Here is a 17,174-nt window from a genome sequence, read left to right as displayed (position 1 = left end):
TCTCTTTTACCTTCCAGTGTGAGATAGCTACAGACTCGCTCTTGTCTTGATCACATGCATACGTAGATGCCATTGTAGCGTTAGTGCTCTGCCACTGTGTGGACACCAGTGCCATCCTTCCCTCAATGTGTTTGCATCTTTGTGACCTTTCTTTAGAAATGACTGTGCCGTAAGACCGCTACTCAGTTTTTTTTGCCTTTCACTCCCACTCAGTCCTCCCAGTTTCTTTGGTATACGTCTCCTGTAATAAGGCTAGATCTCGATTCATTGTCCCAAGGAGGCAAGTACTGATGAAATGACCTAAACCATTAACACTCTGTGGCTGTTTTTGTGTAGGACATGTTTCCCTTTACTGCCCACGCATTCCTCTTCTTTGTGCTCCCCTGCACCTTCTTCTGCACACCTCTCTTTCTCATCTTTGTACCCTGGGCCTTATGTGTGTACTTTTCTTTTCTTTCTCTCCACTTTCTCATCCAACTCCAACTATTCATTCGCTCCTCAGTAGCATAGCAAAGATGACAGGGTGCGAGCAGGAACAGTGTCTCCTTTACCTGCTACTGGGGGAGTAAAATTCAGTAACTATCAGGGTTCAGTTGGCCCCAGTTGCCGCTGCACCAATATCACTCCTCCTAATTCATACATTCAGTCGCCACAGTGGCAGAGACTCACAAACTGGCAACTTACTCCCCTCAACACCACATCTATACAACTCACGCCTAGGCCTTGAGCGTGCCCGCTGCGATTCTACCCAAATGGCAAGACCCGAGTGACAGCTCTGCCATTTCCACGGGACTCCTGGTGCCTCCCACACCCATGCAGTGATGCATACTGAGGCATCCCTTGGAAAATACAGGGAGTGCAGAATTATTAGGCAAATGAGTATTTTGACCACATCATCCTCTTTATGCATGTTGTCTTACTCCAAGCTGTATAGGCTCGAAAGCCTACTACCAATTAAGCATATTAGGTGATGTGCATCTCTGTAATGAGAAGGGGTGTGGTCTAATGACATCAACACCCTATATCAGGTGTGCATAATTATTAGGCAACTTAACAAAAAACAAATATATACCCATTTCAATTATTTATTATTACCAGTGAAACCAATATAACATCTCAACATTCACAAATATACATTTCTGACATTCAAAAACAAAACAAAAACAAATCAGTGACCAATATAGCCACCTTTCTTTGCAAGGACACTCAAAAGCCTGCCATCCATGGATTCTGTCAGTGTTTTGATCTGTTCACCATCAACATTGCGCGCAGCAGCAACCACAGCCTCCCAGACACTGTTCAGAGAGGTGTACTGTTTTCCCTCCTTGTAAATCTCACATTTGATGATGGACCACAGGTTCTCAATGGGGTTCAGATCAGGTGAACAAGGAGGCCATGTCATTAGATTTCCTTCTTTTATACCCTTTCTTGCCAGCCACGCTGTGGAGTACTTGGACGCGTGTGATGGAGCATTGTCCTGCATGAAAATCATGTTTTTCTTGAAGGATGCAGACTTCTTCCTGTACCACTGCTTGAAGAAGGTGTCTTCCAGGAACTGGCAGTAGGACTGGGAGTTGAGCTTGACTCCATCCTCAACCCGAAAAGGCCCCACAAGCTCATCTTTGATGATACCAGCCCAAACCAGTACTCCACCTCCACCTTGCTGGCGTCTGAGTCGGACTGGAGCTCTCTGCCCTTTACCAATCCAGCCACGGGCCCATCCATCTGGCCCATCAAGACTCACTCTCATTTCATCAGTCCATAAAACCTTCGAAAAATCAGTCTTGAGATATTTCTTGGCCCAGTCTTGACGTTTCAGCTTGTGTGTCTTGTTCAGTGGTGGTCGTCTTTCAGCCTTTCTTACCTTGGCCATGTCTCTGAGTATTGCACACCTTGTGCTTTTGGGCACTCCAGTGATGTTGCAGCTCTGAAATATGGCCAAACTGGTGGCAAGTGGCATCGTGGCAGCTGCACGCTTGACTTTTCTCAGTTCATGGGCAGTTATTTTGCGCCTTGGTTTTTCCACACGCTTCTTGCGACCCTTTTGACTATTTTGAATGAAACGCTTGATTGTTCGATGATCACGCTTCAGAAGCTTTGCAATTTTAAGAGTGCTGCATCCCTCTGCAAGATATCTCACTATTTTTGACTTTTCTGAGCCTGTCAAGTCCTTCTTTTGACCCATTTTGCCAAAGGAAAGGAAGTTGCCTAATAATTATGCACACCTGATATAGGGTGTTGATGTCATTAGACCACACCCCTTCTCATTACAGAGATGCACATCACCTAATATGCTTAATTGGTAGTAGGCTTTCGAGCCTATACAGCTTGGAGTAAGACAACATGCATAAAGAGGATGATGTGGTCAAAATACTCATTTGCCTAATAATTCTGCACTCCCTGTATGTGCATTCACTCCCAAAGCACCCTTCAACCCTAGCATCTCACACCAAAAGGATATGTGCTTTACACATACTGGTAACATGATATAGAACAGTCAGTGCAGTACCAATAAAGCAGAGTGCAGCAGCTGAATGCTCACAAGGTGGTGGCAGATCCCACTCAGGAGGTAAAGCTATAGCTGGAGTGATCCATATCCTTACATTCGGTTCTTGGAAATGTAAGCTCTGGACATCCACCGACGCACGCTTTGCACCGGTATCTGTCCTATAGTGAGTTCCCCAAGTAAACATGTTTCACCCATCTGTGAGCCTATTTTTCATGCCGCTCTTCTCCTTTCCTTTCTGTGGTTATGGATAACATTATTTTGGGCCATAATCTGAACGTTTTTTGAATGGGCTTTTTAGTCTGCCACACTTTTGCAGTGAGTGTTTTTTCTTATTTTATTTTCACTGGGGGCAGCCCCGTGCAACTCATATGCCTTTTTGAATTATTATCGCCTGCATTTTCTGTGGTGTCTTATTCTGCGATGTGGCGCAGACAGTGAAATGGGTGGCGGAGCGATTTTGTGCTGCAGTAGTCCTGTATACGTTTATGTTCTACCTCAAAAGAAAACAAAACTAAAGCAGGATTTTCTCAAGTTCTTGTTTTGCAAAGATATGGAAAGATGAAAATCCTTGACACTACTTCAATGAATTCTGGTGATCATGCTGATTGTCCAGTGGCTGTAAACAGGCTTCAGTGGGAGAGCATGTGTTGCTTTTAAGGGGTAAACATTTAAAATAACTTGATACTAGTAGGTCTTTGCGTCACTTTTCCAGGTATCCTTCGACCAAGGCAGCTGTCTGATTCAAGCTAGTGCAGAGTTTAGTTCGAAGTCTGCTTGCTTAGGATGCATACAATGTTAGCTAACCCCACTCAGAGAATGACTATTTTCTTCAAAATATCACACATTTCTGAGCATAAAATAAAAAGAATGAACATCTTTGAAAAAGAAGCAAAACTAAATAAAGCTCTGTTGGACACAGTCTCAAAAAAGGCAGGTTCGAAATCTAAATAAGCATTACCTAAAGCAAAACTAAGGGAATAAAGTAGCATTTAGAAATGGAGTTTTAGGGCTCCCAAAATGAGGGCACAAGGAAAGGTGTCAGATTGTTCAACAAATGACTGCTTAGAAACAGATATCTGACCTTCAGGAATTTCTGACTTAAGAAATCTACTCAGGTCTTAAATATGTTTTCTTTATTGGAGCTTTGTAGGGTCCCCTTAATGCAACCGGCTTTTTCTGGGACCCACATATGTGTGTTTGGGGCATGTGAGAAATGATGATAAGTAGTGGGATGGACTAGAGGTGGAGTGCAATCTAGCATTAGCATCAAGCAACCATAGCAACTCTGGACACGTACCTTAAAGTGATTTGATTGATTTAAGTAGTTCATAAGTGTGAGCAAAGATGGGCCTTGCTACCTGCTTAGAACTGTATGACTGTGACTGTGTTTGCATTGTTACACTGTAAGTTATTAAGTATATCTGTGTTTTACAAATCTACAAATTACACCGGAAAGGCTTTAGCAAAGTTTCTCTGCAACTGTATGGGTCAAGAAATGCGCAAGGTACGTATATGCAATGTATGTAGATTAGCATCAAAGTGATACATTTCACAACAATGAAAAACAAACTGAAGTACTGAGAAATCATAGTCCAAATTTTAGATCTTGGCTAGTATAGAAAAGCTATCTGTTTTTTTCATTGGTGAGTTAATTAGTAGTGCCCATTCTAAAAAAGGGATGAGGAGGCGGCAGGAAGTCACTCCTACGCCCTTTCTCTGCCCCGCTGCACCTACTTAACCACAAAGAGTTCTATCTTAAGACAGCATGTTGATTTATGTGTCACAGTCGATGCTTTTCCTAGTAAAAACACGTTTATGCTCCATCTTACTCATGGTAGTTGCAGTTACTACATTGGTAATTTCATACTAAAGGCTTCTAATAGACATTGCAGTACAATTCCAGGGTAGCAAGTAAGGTATTAGGACCCTTCCATTTGCCGTTACGGGAGGAACACACCCTCCACAACACACATTGTTTATCCTTAGTTACCCAGTTTTAAACCAGATTTCTTTCATATACATAAATTGTGGTGGGATAGCAGTGGCTGGGTATTGGGTTTTTGGCTTCACTGATTATGAGGAGCCCAGTAGATGCTTGTTAGTAACGTTTTGGTCTCACTACTGCGGTGCCTGCCGCATCACACAGTTCCTGCTTTCAGCTCTCTTAGGTTGCCCCTTAGATCATCTCATGAGGTGTCTGCTTCATAACCTCAGTTGTACCCATACTGCTTCTGGGTTACTACCATAGAGAACCTATTCTGGTATCTCTTGCTCATCTGGGTTCCGCCATTGCTGGTCTGGAGTAGCATCCAAAAATGCTTTATTGTATTGATTCCCAACCTTTTGACCCCTGCGGACCCCCACTGAATCACTACTGGATAAAAAAGGGACCCCCAAGCAATTTGTACGATCTAAATTTCAAAAATTAAAACAGTAATTCATAAAAAATACACAAACAAGTACATACCAAACAAATAATCAGATTACTAAAGATATAATTATTTTATATTGAAAAAAGATGCAAAAATCTATTTTTTTTATTGTGAAGGTTGGGCTGCATCTCGGCAACTAACTTTTTAATGTTTGGTTTTATTTAGGAAAGCTGAATTCTCAGTCAGATTCTACATTTCCCAAGTAATTTTGGTTTTTATTTTTTAGGATCATAAGATCTGAGAAGGTTTTTTCACATAAATACGTGGTGGGGAAAGGAAGAAAAACCATAAGGGCCTCTCATCTCTCCATAGCTTCTCTGTCACATGTAATTCATGTGTTTTATAGCACCTCTCATACCATTGTAGGGTGCTGGACCACTTTACAGGGGACTACCAGGTGTAGAATTCACATGTCATCCATACTGGTAGGCATTTTCTAAGAGTGCTTTGTCTGGAGAAGCACAGACCCAGGATTCAGAGCATAACACAGTGGTTAGTGTTGACTTTAATAATAATGTATTTCTACACAAGCAAACTTTTTTTAGCAGCACATAGATAATGAAATACTGGCAAAAAGCATAACTTTCTAATTTATGCAAATGTAGTTTGCATGCAGCTCTTTGATGGCAGCTCATAACTCACTGCAATAGATTACGATTTCAACTTATGATCTGCACAGCAACAAAAGAATCTTGGTAACAAAAGCCGTAACCCACTGTGATATGCACATAAAATACTGTTCTTTGCATGATACACGTTCTTTGCAGCAGTCATATTAACCATCTGCTCTGCCTTAGATGAGTCAAAACTGCCACTAGACAAAACTCCCATCTCTCTCCAGCAGATAGTTAATCATCAGTTTTCTTGAGACTTTTATTTTTTCCTGAAACCTCCGGGATGTACTTGGAACTTTGCCAAACCTGTTCAAACAGCTGTACAAATGAAGTAATGAATATATAAAAACATGCAGATAGAGGCCCCAGCTGGAGGAGTGCCTTCCTGCCTGACCAGGCCTGCGGACCCCCTGGGAATGTGTCACAGACTCCTGTGCTTCTATGGACCACAGGTTGGGAACTGCTGGTCTACAGAATCGCCTGCCTTTTGCCATTGCTACTCCTGGGTATTACCTAAAACCACTACGGGATAGCCCCTTAGATGTCTGTGGGGTTTGCTGTATCACCCAGGTCCCATCACTCCTCTGGAGAGGATGCGTTACTCCAAGTACTGTAGACTAATCACCAATTATTCCGAGTATTTCCCTACAGACCTCCACTACTGCAAATGTATTACTTTCTCACAGGAACTAGCTCAAAACTAAACTCTCCAACCTAATCTAACACCAAAAACCTTAGCAATTACAAATTGAAGATGTACTCTGTTTGCTAATCTTCCATTGACCCAGATAGATGTACTCACAGCAATATATAGTAACACAGATGGGATCTGGTGGATGAACTTTTACTATTTCTGAATCATCCATTACCTTCAGTGATTTTCGTCGACTGAGCTTCTGCAGCTCCACACCAACACTACACGCAGTAGTGGTACAGGCGGGACCTGGAAGTAGAGCTTCCCCTGTCCGAGAACTACCCATCAGTTGCAGTAGTCACTGAATCTGAGGTTTCACGGCTCCAGACTTAAAACACCATGTTACAATAGCAAACTGCATAATAGTTCCATTACATGCACAGAAGGTACTTGACCTAAAAACAAAACTTCATGGCAGAAAGCATGCTGACAATAATACTGCAGTATCACCGAAAACAACAGCTTTCGTGTCTGCCTTCTGTGGCGTGCCAATGTATTTGCATCTTGCTCATGCTGCAACCTTCACTTTCAGTGCTATTATCTCCAACACTTCCCCACCCTCCTAAAGTACTCTCTTCCTCTTCCAAGTTACACCTTCCACCTCTACCCAACCCTCCCCCACCACCCTTGGCTATGACTCGCCAAAGCACTAAGCACACTCACACTTCTCTTCTCTCAACTCGCACTAACCACACTCCCACGTCCTCTCCCACTACTCTCCGCTCTCTGTATCTCTCATTCACTCCTTTTGCGTCATTCCCCTGTGAAGTCTGTACGTACCTTATAATTTAACCCCATCCTGAAATGCAAATCCTCCTTTCCAAACAACCACCCACTTCCTTCCTCCATGCCTCTCTTATATGCAGCATGTCCCACCATATTTGAAACATGACTTTGAACCTCATTCCCCTCACTCAAGAACAGCCATATTCGAAATAGTACTTTTGAATCCTTCTAACCATACTCGCAGATGGAGTTCCCAGGGATTTGATGCAAATCAGAGCTTTTTGTGGCCTGTACAGGGCCATGAAACATCTGTAATATAATACAATGTTTTTTAAAGTGCAGCTTTCATCAGAAGCATCTTGCTGATAGGACAGCAAACAACTAGGAACACACTGAGACCATATAGATATCAGACAAAGGACATACCGAAGGACTGAGAAGAGATGCACTTTAAGGTGTTTCAGAAATACTAAGGGGTATATTTACAGGCCACTTGCACCACCTTGTGTCGTCCTAGTGCCATCTTTTTTATACGCTAAGGCAGCGCTAAGGTGGCCTTTTCCCCACACCATATTTATAAAGTGGTGCAATGCTTGCATCGCGCCCCTATCTAAACACTTGTGCCACATTATTTCTATGTCAGGCATAATGTATGCAAGGGGGAGCGTTCGCATGCAGGGAGGCCCGAAAAAGTGGTGCAGTGAAATCTACAACATTTCCCTGCACCATTTTTCTGTCATTTTTACCACCTGCTCAGAGCAGGCATTAAAATGAGGCACCCATAGTAACCAAAGGCATCCCTGGGCTTTGCTGCACTAGCATCACAATTTTTTACACTAGTGCAGCAAAGCTCCACAATAGCATCAAAAATTGTGGCGCTATTGTGCTAATGACCACCATATAGCGCAACCATGGTGTCATTAGATGGCAGTAAGAGGTGCAAGAAAAGTGGTGCATCGGAACCGATGCACCACTTTCTTGTAAATCTGTCCCTAAGTAGTTGGTGATCAGTCTAAAATGGCCGGAAAACGTTCTCCACAGTTGAAGAGCATGAAATCTTATTGCCCTCCCCCATGCAGCAAGCTTCCATAAAATGTGGAGTTTCAGCAGGTGCAGTGAGGCGAATCTATCAGAGCACACGGTGATGCATGTATGTACATTTTCATTCTATAGTGTGAACCTAGCTAAATACAGCGAAGTGCTGTACATGGTCAAAGGCAAGCATAAAGTCAACGAGTAATAGGAGAGGAAGCTGAGGTGTGGATGTTAATTCATTGCAATGTAGTGTTCTTTAAAAAGGTAACTCTTCACCTCTTTCCTAAAGTGGAGCAGCATCGGGCAGCCCTGATGGATGTGGAGACATTGTTCCACATCCCGAGAGCATAAATGGAAAAGTCCCGTTGTCTTGTTTTTTCTATTTTACATTTCTTAGTCTGCAGTCCTTTTATGGTTGATTCAAGGTCCTCCAGATATGGTGAGCGTGTCTGCAAGATAAGCGGGGGTGCTTGTTGTGATGACTTGGGAAATAATATACATTGTTTTGAAGATGGTGCAGGCCACCGAGGGGAGCTAATAGAGTTCCGTCAAGATGGGCGTTACGTAGGGGGTGATGATGTCAGACAGAATCTTTAGATATGTCCAGTTAACAGCACGCTGAATAAGTCCAGGGGCCTTTAATTGTATCTGTTGTTTGATAGGGACAGTACCCTTGGTCCTATGCTTTCCAAAGTTCCACAGTACGTAAGACGTTTCATTTCAGGATGCAAAGAGAAGCGAGCTCCATCCCTTCACTGAAATACTACAAACAGAAATTTCTAGGTAACAAAATGCTGTGTTAACAGTTAATTACCATTTCCAAGTTCGATGTTCTGATCTGTCCTGCTGCTAATTGTGTACTCCAAAACCTTGTCCACAGTGTATGCCTACAAGCATTGAAATGGCAGAAGACACTGTGAATGCCCACTTATGGCAACAGAAACACCACAATTGATTAGCAGTTTCAGTTGTTTTATTCCAAGTCTGTCTGAAATTGATGATATTTTGCATGATACATTTCTAAAAGATAGATGCTAGTCCTTTCTCTCTCTGAAATAGAGTATAAATAGCTGCAGCCACCATAAATGGGCTACTAACACAAAACGATTTCTACCCTACACCCACAAATCACAGCCCCTTGTTAATTACCCCACTGACAGCCCTCACAGCCTTGCAGCATATCTTACCTGCCACACAATATCAGCTCCCACGAAGTCACAACCCCCTTCTTCCTCACACACAGTACTAAAAGAACACATCATAGATATACCATCATTTGCATAAACGATTTAGTGCTCTACTCGCCATCTCCCCCTTAATCCTCTCTCCCATAGCTGTCAAAATTGCTTCCTGGTTCCCTTTTTTCTCAGTGTGCTACATAAGATTCCTTAAAATAATAAACATGATTGTGGCCCCATGTGCATGCTATCCTATCCTGTGTCCCACCTCCATTGTGTCAAAATGTTTTGCAGAATGAAACCGATGGTACCACCAAAACTATTTTAGATAACTTCAGCTCTGTTGGCAACTTCTATTTCAACATGTCCCCTGGCAGACGTATTGCCAGCTTCTCTGGTGAAATAGATATTTATAGTTCAGTGACTAATATCCCAGCTACAGTCTCACTTCTGTGTTGTCTGTGTAGTTAGAGTTATGTTTTGGCACATGGAGATTCATTCTCTGACTGTAGTGTTGTGAAGGGTCATACCTTGTAATAAAACAAAGGACCTATAGATACAAGTAAATTCCTGGCAAATGAAGTCCTCCACGTCAGTAGCCTTCCCATTGCCCTGCTTACTACACCACAGAAAACTACAAATATGGGGTCTGGATTCAGACCCTGGCAAACAGCCAGTCGATCCACCAGGTCAGTGGAGGCCATAGCTTCCGCTCTGTTGGGTGGCGGCCTGCCTGGTTTAGAGCTCCCATGTACCTGGCGAGGTCTCTAAGTCAGGACAGCTGCCGCTGTCGTAATTCCTCTCAGCGCTGAAGAGTTTGCCAAGTGGGTCTCATGTTTGTTGCTCTGCTCGGCAAAACTTTTTGGTTTTCGAGAACAAACTTCCCCTGTAGGAGTTTATTCTTGAAGAATAAAAATCAATGACCGTGCTGTGCAGAGAGCTTTCGTTCTGTGCACAAGGACTGTCAGAGGAATTTCCTTCCAGGTCCTTCATGACATACATGGTGGTTCTTAATAAGAACGCCTAATGACAGTTGCCTGCCCTAAATAGGATGAGGCAACGTCTCTATGATCTGGCAGCCCAGAGGCAAAGAGGTTGCTAGGGTCAAGGATTTGCACAATTCGAGCTGAGGCTCCACCAGTGAATGCCCTACACTTTGCCCAACCCTGAATGAGCCATCAAACTGCAAGCTGGGCAGGATGGGAGCAGTGATGATTAACAGCGATGCTCCCACTCTGCCAAAGTCTGAATAAGGCCCTTAGGGGCAGATTCAAGAGCCCCTAGTGCCCCTTTGCACCACATTAGCGTAATTTCTTTACGCTAGTGTGGCCCAATGAGGCACAAAATCGCAGCGCCAAATTTACAGAGTGGCACAATGCATGCATTGTGCCACTCTGTAACCCTTTGCGCTACATTATACTTGCACCAGGCATAATGTATGCAAAGGGTACGTTACCCCGTTAGTGCGGTCGAAAAAATGGCGCAAAAAACACAAGAGATTTCTTTGCGTCATTTTTTCCGACACTTTTAACGCCTTCTCAGAACAGGCGTTAAAAGGAGGCACACTATTGTTTTTAATGGGGCTCAATGGGCTTTGCAGAATTAGCGTCAAAACCTTTGACGCTAATCCTGCAAAGCTCCGAACTAGCGCCAACATTTTTGACGCTAGTTCCCCTAACTAATGCCATGGTGTGCTGTTTCTTATATACGGCCCACAAATGGTGGCTTTAGGGGGGGCGCTAAGGGGCACCTAGGCCTATATATATACTTTTTTGCACTGCACTTGCGTCATTTTTTACGCAAAAGTGGCACAAACTTAGAAAATACAATTATATTTTGTAAGTTTGTGCCTCTTTTGAGTTAAAAAATATAAATATGGGCCCTAGTGTCTACCTTACTCTTTGCTCTTAATTTATGATAACTTCTATGTCTGTGTATATTCTGCAGTACTTTGTAATGACCTATCAATGGAAGATATGCAGTCGAGAAACAGTCTGCGTGTTACCTTGTCATCAAAGACACAGGGCCATAACCTTTGCTCCTCAAATTTATTAGAAAGTTACATTACCTGTCTGCTCTTATTTGTATCTGCTTCAGTGATTTATTGTTTTCTTTTACAACAGGATAAAGAATCTTCATGCAAAAATAATAGAGCAAGATGCCATGATTAAGGTTCTACAGCAGCGGTCTCGAAAGGAAACTGGAAAGACAGATTCCCCTAACTTACGCCCAGCGAGATCTGTTCCGTCCATAGCAGCTGCTACAACAGTGACAGGGATTCACTCCCGCCAGACATCTCTCACCAACAGCCAGATGGCTGCAGAAAAGAAGGATGACAAGTTTTGGAAAGGAAGCATAGGTAAACTCAGTTCATGAGTCTAACTCCTGAAGAGCCTGTAAAAGATGCACATACTTTGAATCTTCTCATAATGTTGTCAATTCTCATTGATGACACTATCTCGCATGTATCCGCAGAGTACACAAGCCATCGTTGTGCAGGATGAGAGGTATTGATTATGCCACAAACTGGCTTTAACTTTCATAGTAAGACAGATAATTTTTGGACTTAGTCTTTGCTGTGTCCATATTGACATCTTGAGTAAGGGTGTAGTTTAGAGAAAGGAAGTAGCACTTGTTCTGGCCAAACAATGTCAGAACTGTCGTTCGTACTTTGGATGATCAAACCCATCAGTGGAGAGCCTTTGCTGTTTACCTTTGGACCGATCATGATGCAGTGTTATCTCCATCAAACATAGTGATGAAGAATCTCCCTAATCTAGGGTGCCTGGGCCACCTAAAAGTTTGGTTCTTGTATTGCCATGAAAGAACTCCATGAACAGAGTGGTAAACGTTCATAAAAAAGTTGTTTTGAGTCCCTAACACGCTGTGAGGCCCCATCCCCAGTATGTTAAGGAGACAAGATATGCGGGTCATCACTTTGCACCCCTTCTTTGGGTACATTCCAGTGACCACATTGGGTGGCAGGAGTTCCGACGATTACCTCTTGTATTGACAGTTTCCACCAAAACCTTTAAAGTGGCTGCTCCCAACCACTATGTTGGCAAGATGTAAATGAAATATATTTGTATAGAATATGTGGCTGTAGATTCAAATACTCTGCATACCCCTGCCATCTAGTTTTGAGTCTGGATCTATGCACTTGTTTTTCTTCAAAGAAGTATAAGTCACAAGCCCTGTTGTGACTCACCCTCATTCCAGAATGCACCTGCACACTGGCTCCACCTCAGATTGTCTTCGTCTGCTTTCGGGCATATGTGACTTAATGTGTCAGGGTTTAGGCAAGAGGTGCAACAGCCCCTCTGAAAAATACCTTATGATGGTGAGCATCTGTTTAACCCCGCCCCCACACACCCTCTGGTCGACCACAGAAAATCAAAAAAAGACTCTGACGTCACCAAATCCATGGATGCTCTACATACTCCCATTACCAAATTTTCTTTTCGTAAGCAGCAAAGCAGGGGAGGTACCAAAGCTGGGGGCTCAGGTTATATAGCCCTGCACCAACAGTACCAAGAGGACCCCCAGCAGCCTAAAACCTTCCAGCAAGGGACCTATAGTCGAAATTGTATGGAAAAGGCAAAGGTGGCTCAGCAATAGAGTCCTTTGCTGCAAAAACAGTGATCTCCCCAACCCCAACATGACACCTACTGGGGAAATACTGAGGCACTTCCTAGCACAGTGGTGACACATCATGAGTCCTCTCCATTGTGTCGGAATGGTGCTGCTTCGAATTTCATAACCCCTCCCAACATCCTGCCCCACCGTCATGTAGTTCAAACCCCCTTCACTTCCCGCAGGAAGAGGTTCAGGCGCACAGTAGTACCAGTATCTGCACTCTAGTGTGAAGCAGGGGTGTATTCCTTCTTTTTATTTTCCAAAAAAGACAACTCTCTCCTGCTGATCCTCGACCTCCTGCCATTGAACACGTTCATCGCCTCCAATACATCCTCTTGGAGCACTTATGGTCATTGTACAAGACGTTATCCTGTTGCTACAGCAAGGCTAGTTCATGTCAGTGCTGGATATGATAGAGATGTGCTTTCATATTCTGATTCATCCAGCACTTCATGAATACCTTTGGTTTGTTGTAAGAGGAGGACACTACCAGTTCAAGGTGTTACCCCTTTAGAGTCACCACACCTCCAAGAGTGTTTACAAAGTGCCTGTAAGCACTAGTACTACACCTGTGGTGAAACATCATCCAAGTCTTTCATTATGACTGGCTGAACAAGGGCAGCTGCAAATGACAATGCCTGGCACACACTCAAATAGCAGTGTCTCTATTTTACAGTCTAGGTTTAATCATCAATGCAAAGAAATTGCCTTTTTTAATTGCAGCTGGTTCAGCCATTCCTTAGCTTAACCCTAAGTACAGTACCAGGCAAATTACACCCAAACCAAAAGAGGAGGATAACCTTCCAACAGTTGCTACCTCTTTTTCAGACACACACAATATCCCATTACTGTTTGAACTGGGACAAAACTGTTAGGTATGAAGGCTTCATGCATAGCAATTGCACCATACGCCAAGTTGCACATGCACATGTTACAAGAATGCCTCTCAAGGCAGACCTTGACTCCCTTCCACATATGCCAGTACCACAGATGCCTCTCTTGTAGGATGGGGCCCTCACCTCTGCGACATGACTGTCCAAGGCATCTGGACTCTGCACCACTGGGGATGTTACATCACCTACCTGGAGCTACAAGCCATCAGAATAGCACAGAAAGAATTTCTTCCCACTTCTGCAGGGGAAAAAGTGCTAATAAAGACAGAAAATAAGGGCAGCCATGTTCTACAACTAGAAGCAGAATGGTAACCTCTCCTGCCATATTTCTGCGCTGGATTTGGATTTGGAACTGGGCAACCTGCTACAACATTCACATGTTGGCAGAGTATTTACCATGAGTGGAGAACAACTTCACAGACCTGCTTGTAAGATGCATCAACAAGTAGAAACTCCACACACAAGTCATTCACAAGTACTTCTAACTGTGGGGAACTCCAAATATAGACCTGTTCTTGACTCCTGAAAATGCAAAATGCCAAAACATCACTTCCATTTACCTGACCCACAGTCCATGGGTAATGTTTTATGGATGAATTGGGCAGGAATATTTGCCTAGGCATTTCCACGTCTCCCCCTCATCCCACACTTGGTGAGGAAGATTAGGCATTTGGCCATTGCTTTCATTGTTGTGACATCAGCCAGGGTGAGACAGCCCTAGTATTCAGTGCTACTAGGATATTTGTCAGTCTTCACAAGAAGCTCCTGCACACATCAGGCTTTCTCAGTATCAAAGCCAAATCCCTCAGCAAGATCCCAAACAGTTGCATCTAGCACTCTGAGACCTGAGTTCAGAGTTTGGTTACTTTCATCTGCTGGAAAAAAAAATTATGGTTATCCTGAGAAATACCCAAAAGTCTACTTTATTATTCTGTTAAGTGAAAAAGGTTCATGCATTACTGTATTTCCAGTTAGATCTTTTTAATATTTCTGTGCACGAGACTGTGTCTTACCTTCTGTACCTATACAAGGCAGGTGTTGCTTTCACTTCTATATGTTTGTTGGGGCCGCATACCTTCAAAGCAGACATCACCATGTAAAATACCAGTCAATAAGGCCATCTTTGAGTGTCTCAACAGGATAATTTTTCTAGACACCCTAGCACCTGCCTCAAACCTCAATGTGGTCCTCACTCCACCCGTTGGTTCTTCTTTTGAACTCCTGCACTCATGTCAATTACAGTTCTTGTGCTGGAAAGTGGCTTTCTTAATCAGAATCACCTCCCTTAGACATATTAGTGAGCTTCTAGTTCTTACCGTCCAAGAATTATTTAAGTTCACAAAGACAAAGATGTTCTTCATACCAATTCTAAATTTCTGCACAAGGTTGTTTTACATTTACACATGAACCAGTCCATTAAGCTACCTGTCTTTTTTCACACTAAGGCCCATATTTATACTTTTTTAGCGCCGCATTTGCGTCATTTTTCTACGCAAAAGCGGCGCAAACTTACAAAATACAATTGTATTTTGTAAGTTAGCACTGCTTTTGCGTCAAAAAGCGGCACAAATGCGGTGCTAAAAAAGTATAAATACGGGCCTAAGAATCTGTAGCTGAAAGGGCTGTTCACACTCTGGATATCAGGAGAGCGCATATATACTACACTGATAGAAGTAACCCCTTTAGAAAGTCTACCCTAACTTTTTGTTGCTTTCACAAAACCCCACAGGTGCCATTCAATTTTTGAAGCTGGCATTGCCAGATGAATATTTAAGTTCTTCCAGACTTGCTATACCAAGGCTAAGCCCATACTCCCTTTACTGCCTAAAGTCAGCTCAGCATGCCAAAAGTTCCAAATCCAAGCCTTTATAGTAATATCCTTTTTGCTGATATCTGCAAGGATACTACTTGTTCAATGACTCACTTCTTCACCAAGCATTATTGTATTGTGTGGATCTTCCAGCACGTCAGCAGGCGTTAGTTGGTCAAGCTGTCCTAACTGCATCATTGACTCACACCTACCACTTTGGAGAGGGACTGATCAATAGTCTATGCAGAGCATGTGTATCTACAGCCACTTAAAGTACGAAAGGCAAATGTAACTTACGCTGTAACCATTTGTTCGTAGTGTGAAGTGCTGCAGAGTCATATACACCCACCCTCCCCCAAAAGCCATCCGTGATCACAGATGTTTCTATGTCATTCTTCACTTCGTTAACTATGCACAGCACTCTCTGGCTTCAACACTGCACTCCACATGCACTACTTGCCCGCTGTCATGCATACATTCTGAGGTGGAGTTAGTATGCCGGTGCATTCTGAAAGAAGGGTAGAGTCACAACAGGTCTTGTGACTCACAATTCACCGGAGAAAGACAAGTTGCACTCCTCCACTTAAATATATTATTGAATCTCAGAAGCAGTTGGTGCAGGATGCATCCATTTTGAAAGAATGAAAAGTGAGTTGGATTTGTTGGTGCAGGAAGCATCAATTTTGAAAGAATGAAAAGTGAGGTGGACGCAGTTAATGCGTGATGCATCCATTGTGAAAGAATGAAAAGTGAGGTGTATTTGTTGGTAACACCTTTTGTTAAACTCTTCTTTTGGGAAATTTGCCAACTTTGGAGCAGCAAAGATAGATCCTGCGGACTATGACAAAGAATAATTACTTATTTCCACACCTAGATAGTGCATGTCCCAGCCTCCTACACAAATGTGCATTTGATTAGTTTATAGCACGCAAACTCTTTATGTTTGTACATGGCCACAATAGTTACAGCATGACTCTTTGAATGAATCCTAATTTCATATGTGTCGTTTGCGTTTAGTGACTGTTGGCCTTATTTTATAGCCAGGGCTTACTTAAGTTCATTTCAGGTTCAGTATTGTTACTCTACAAGATGGTATACTCTCCTTTGAGCCTTTGAAATTCTGCTGTGCTGTGATATGAATTGCTGTACAAAATATGTCTTTGTATTTTTCCCCCCGCTAGGTTTGCTTTTAGGAAAGGACTCCAATGAGCAGCCATCATTGACAGCACTCTCACTGCCCTCCTCCTTTTTACCACCCACAACTTCATCAGTTACTATGAGCCCATGCCATGTCAAAACAGGCAGTAAAGATAGCAGCACCCAGACAGACAAGAAGACCAATGAACTTTTCTGGCCAAACAGTGCATCCTTCCCAGGAAGAGGAAGGCTGACCACTACCCCTTCAAGCAGCCCCATTTTGAGACACACCACCAACAAAGGCAGTGGCGATAAGCTTGGTGAGTATCCTGTTAAAGTGTTATCTCAAGGTTTTGGAAGGAGTAAATCTGTTTCCAGGATGGGAATGGGATAGGAGTATCTAGATTGGTGAAGTTGTAAGGAAAGAGGTTTGCTATTAGGAAAATGATTTTCCCTGTGAAGAAAAAAAGGAAAAAAAATATGAAGAGTGCAAATCCAGTCATGAGCCAT

General features: G+C 43.0%; 1 protein-coding gene across 4 annotated transcripts in view; it reads left to right on the top strand.

The window, feature by feature from the left end:
• The window catches only part of AMOTL1 (angiomotin like 1), a 294,817-nt gene that overhangs the window by 268,291 nt on the left and 9,352 nt on the right, over positions 1-17,174 (top strand). For all 4 annotated transcript variants that reach the window (XM_069202417.1, XM_069202419.1, XM_069202418.1 and 1 more), the window contains 2 exons: positions 11,312-11,547; positions 16,709-16,984. In XM_069202417.1, coding sequence (XP_069058518.1) covers positions 11,312-11,547; positions 16,709-16,984 — 512 coding nt within the window. The remainder of the gene's footprint in view (positions 1-11,311; positions 11,548-16,708; positions 16,985-17,174) is intronic.

This window comes from Pleurodeles waltl, chromosome 8, assembly GCF_031143425.1.
Source record: "Pleurodeles waltl isolate 20211129_DDA chromosome 8, aPleWal1.hap1.20221129, whole genome shotgun sequence".
In the NCBI taxonomy this organism is placed as follows: Eukaryota; Metazoa; Chordata; class Amphibia; order Caudata; family Salamandridae; genus Pleurodeles; species Pleurodeles waltl.
This window is presented reverse-complemented; position numbering and strand designations above follow the sequence as displayed.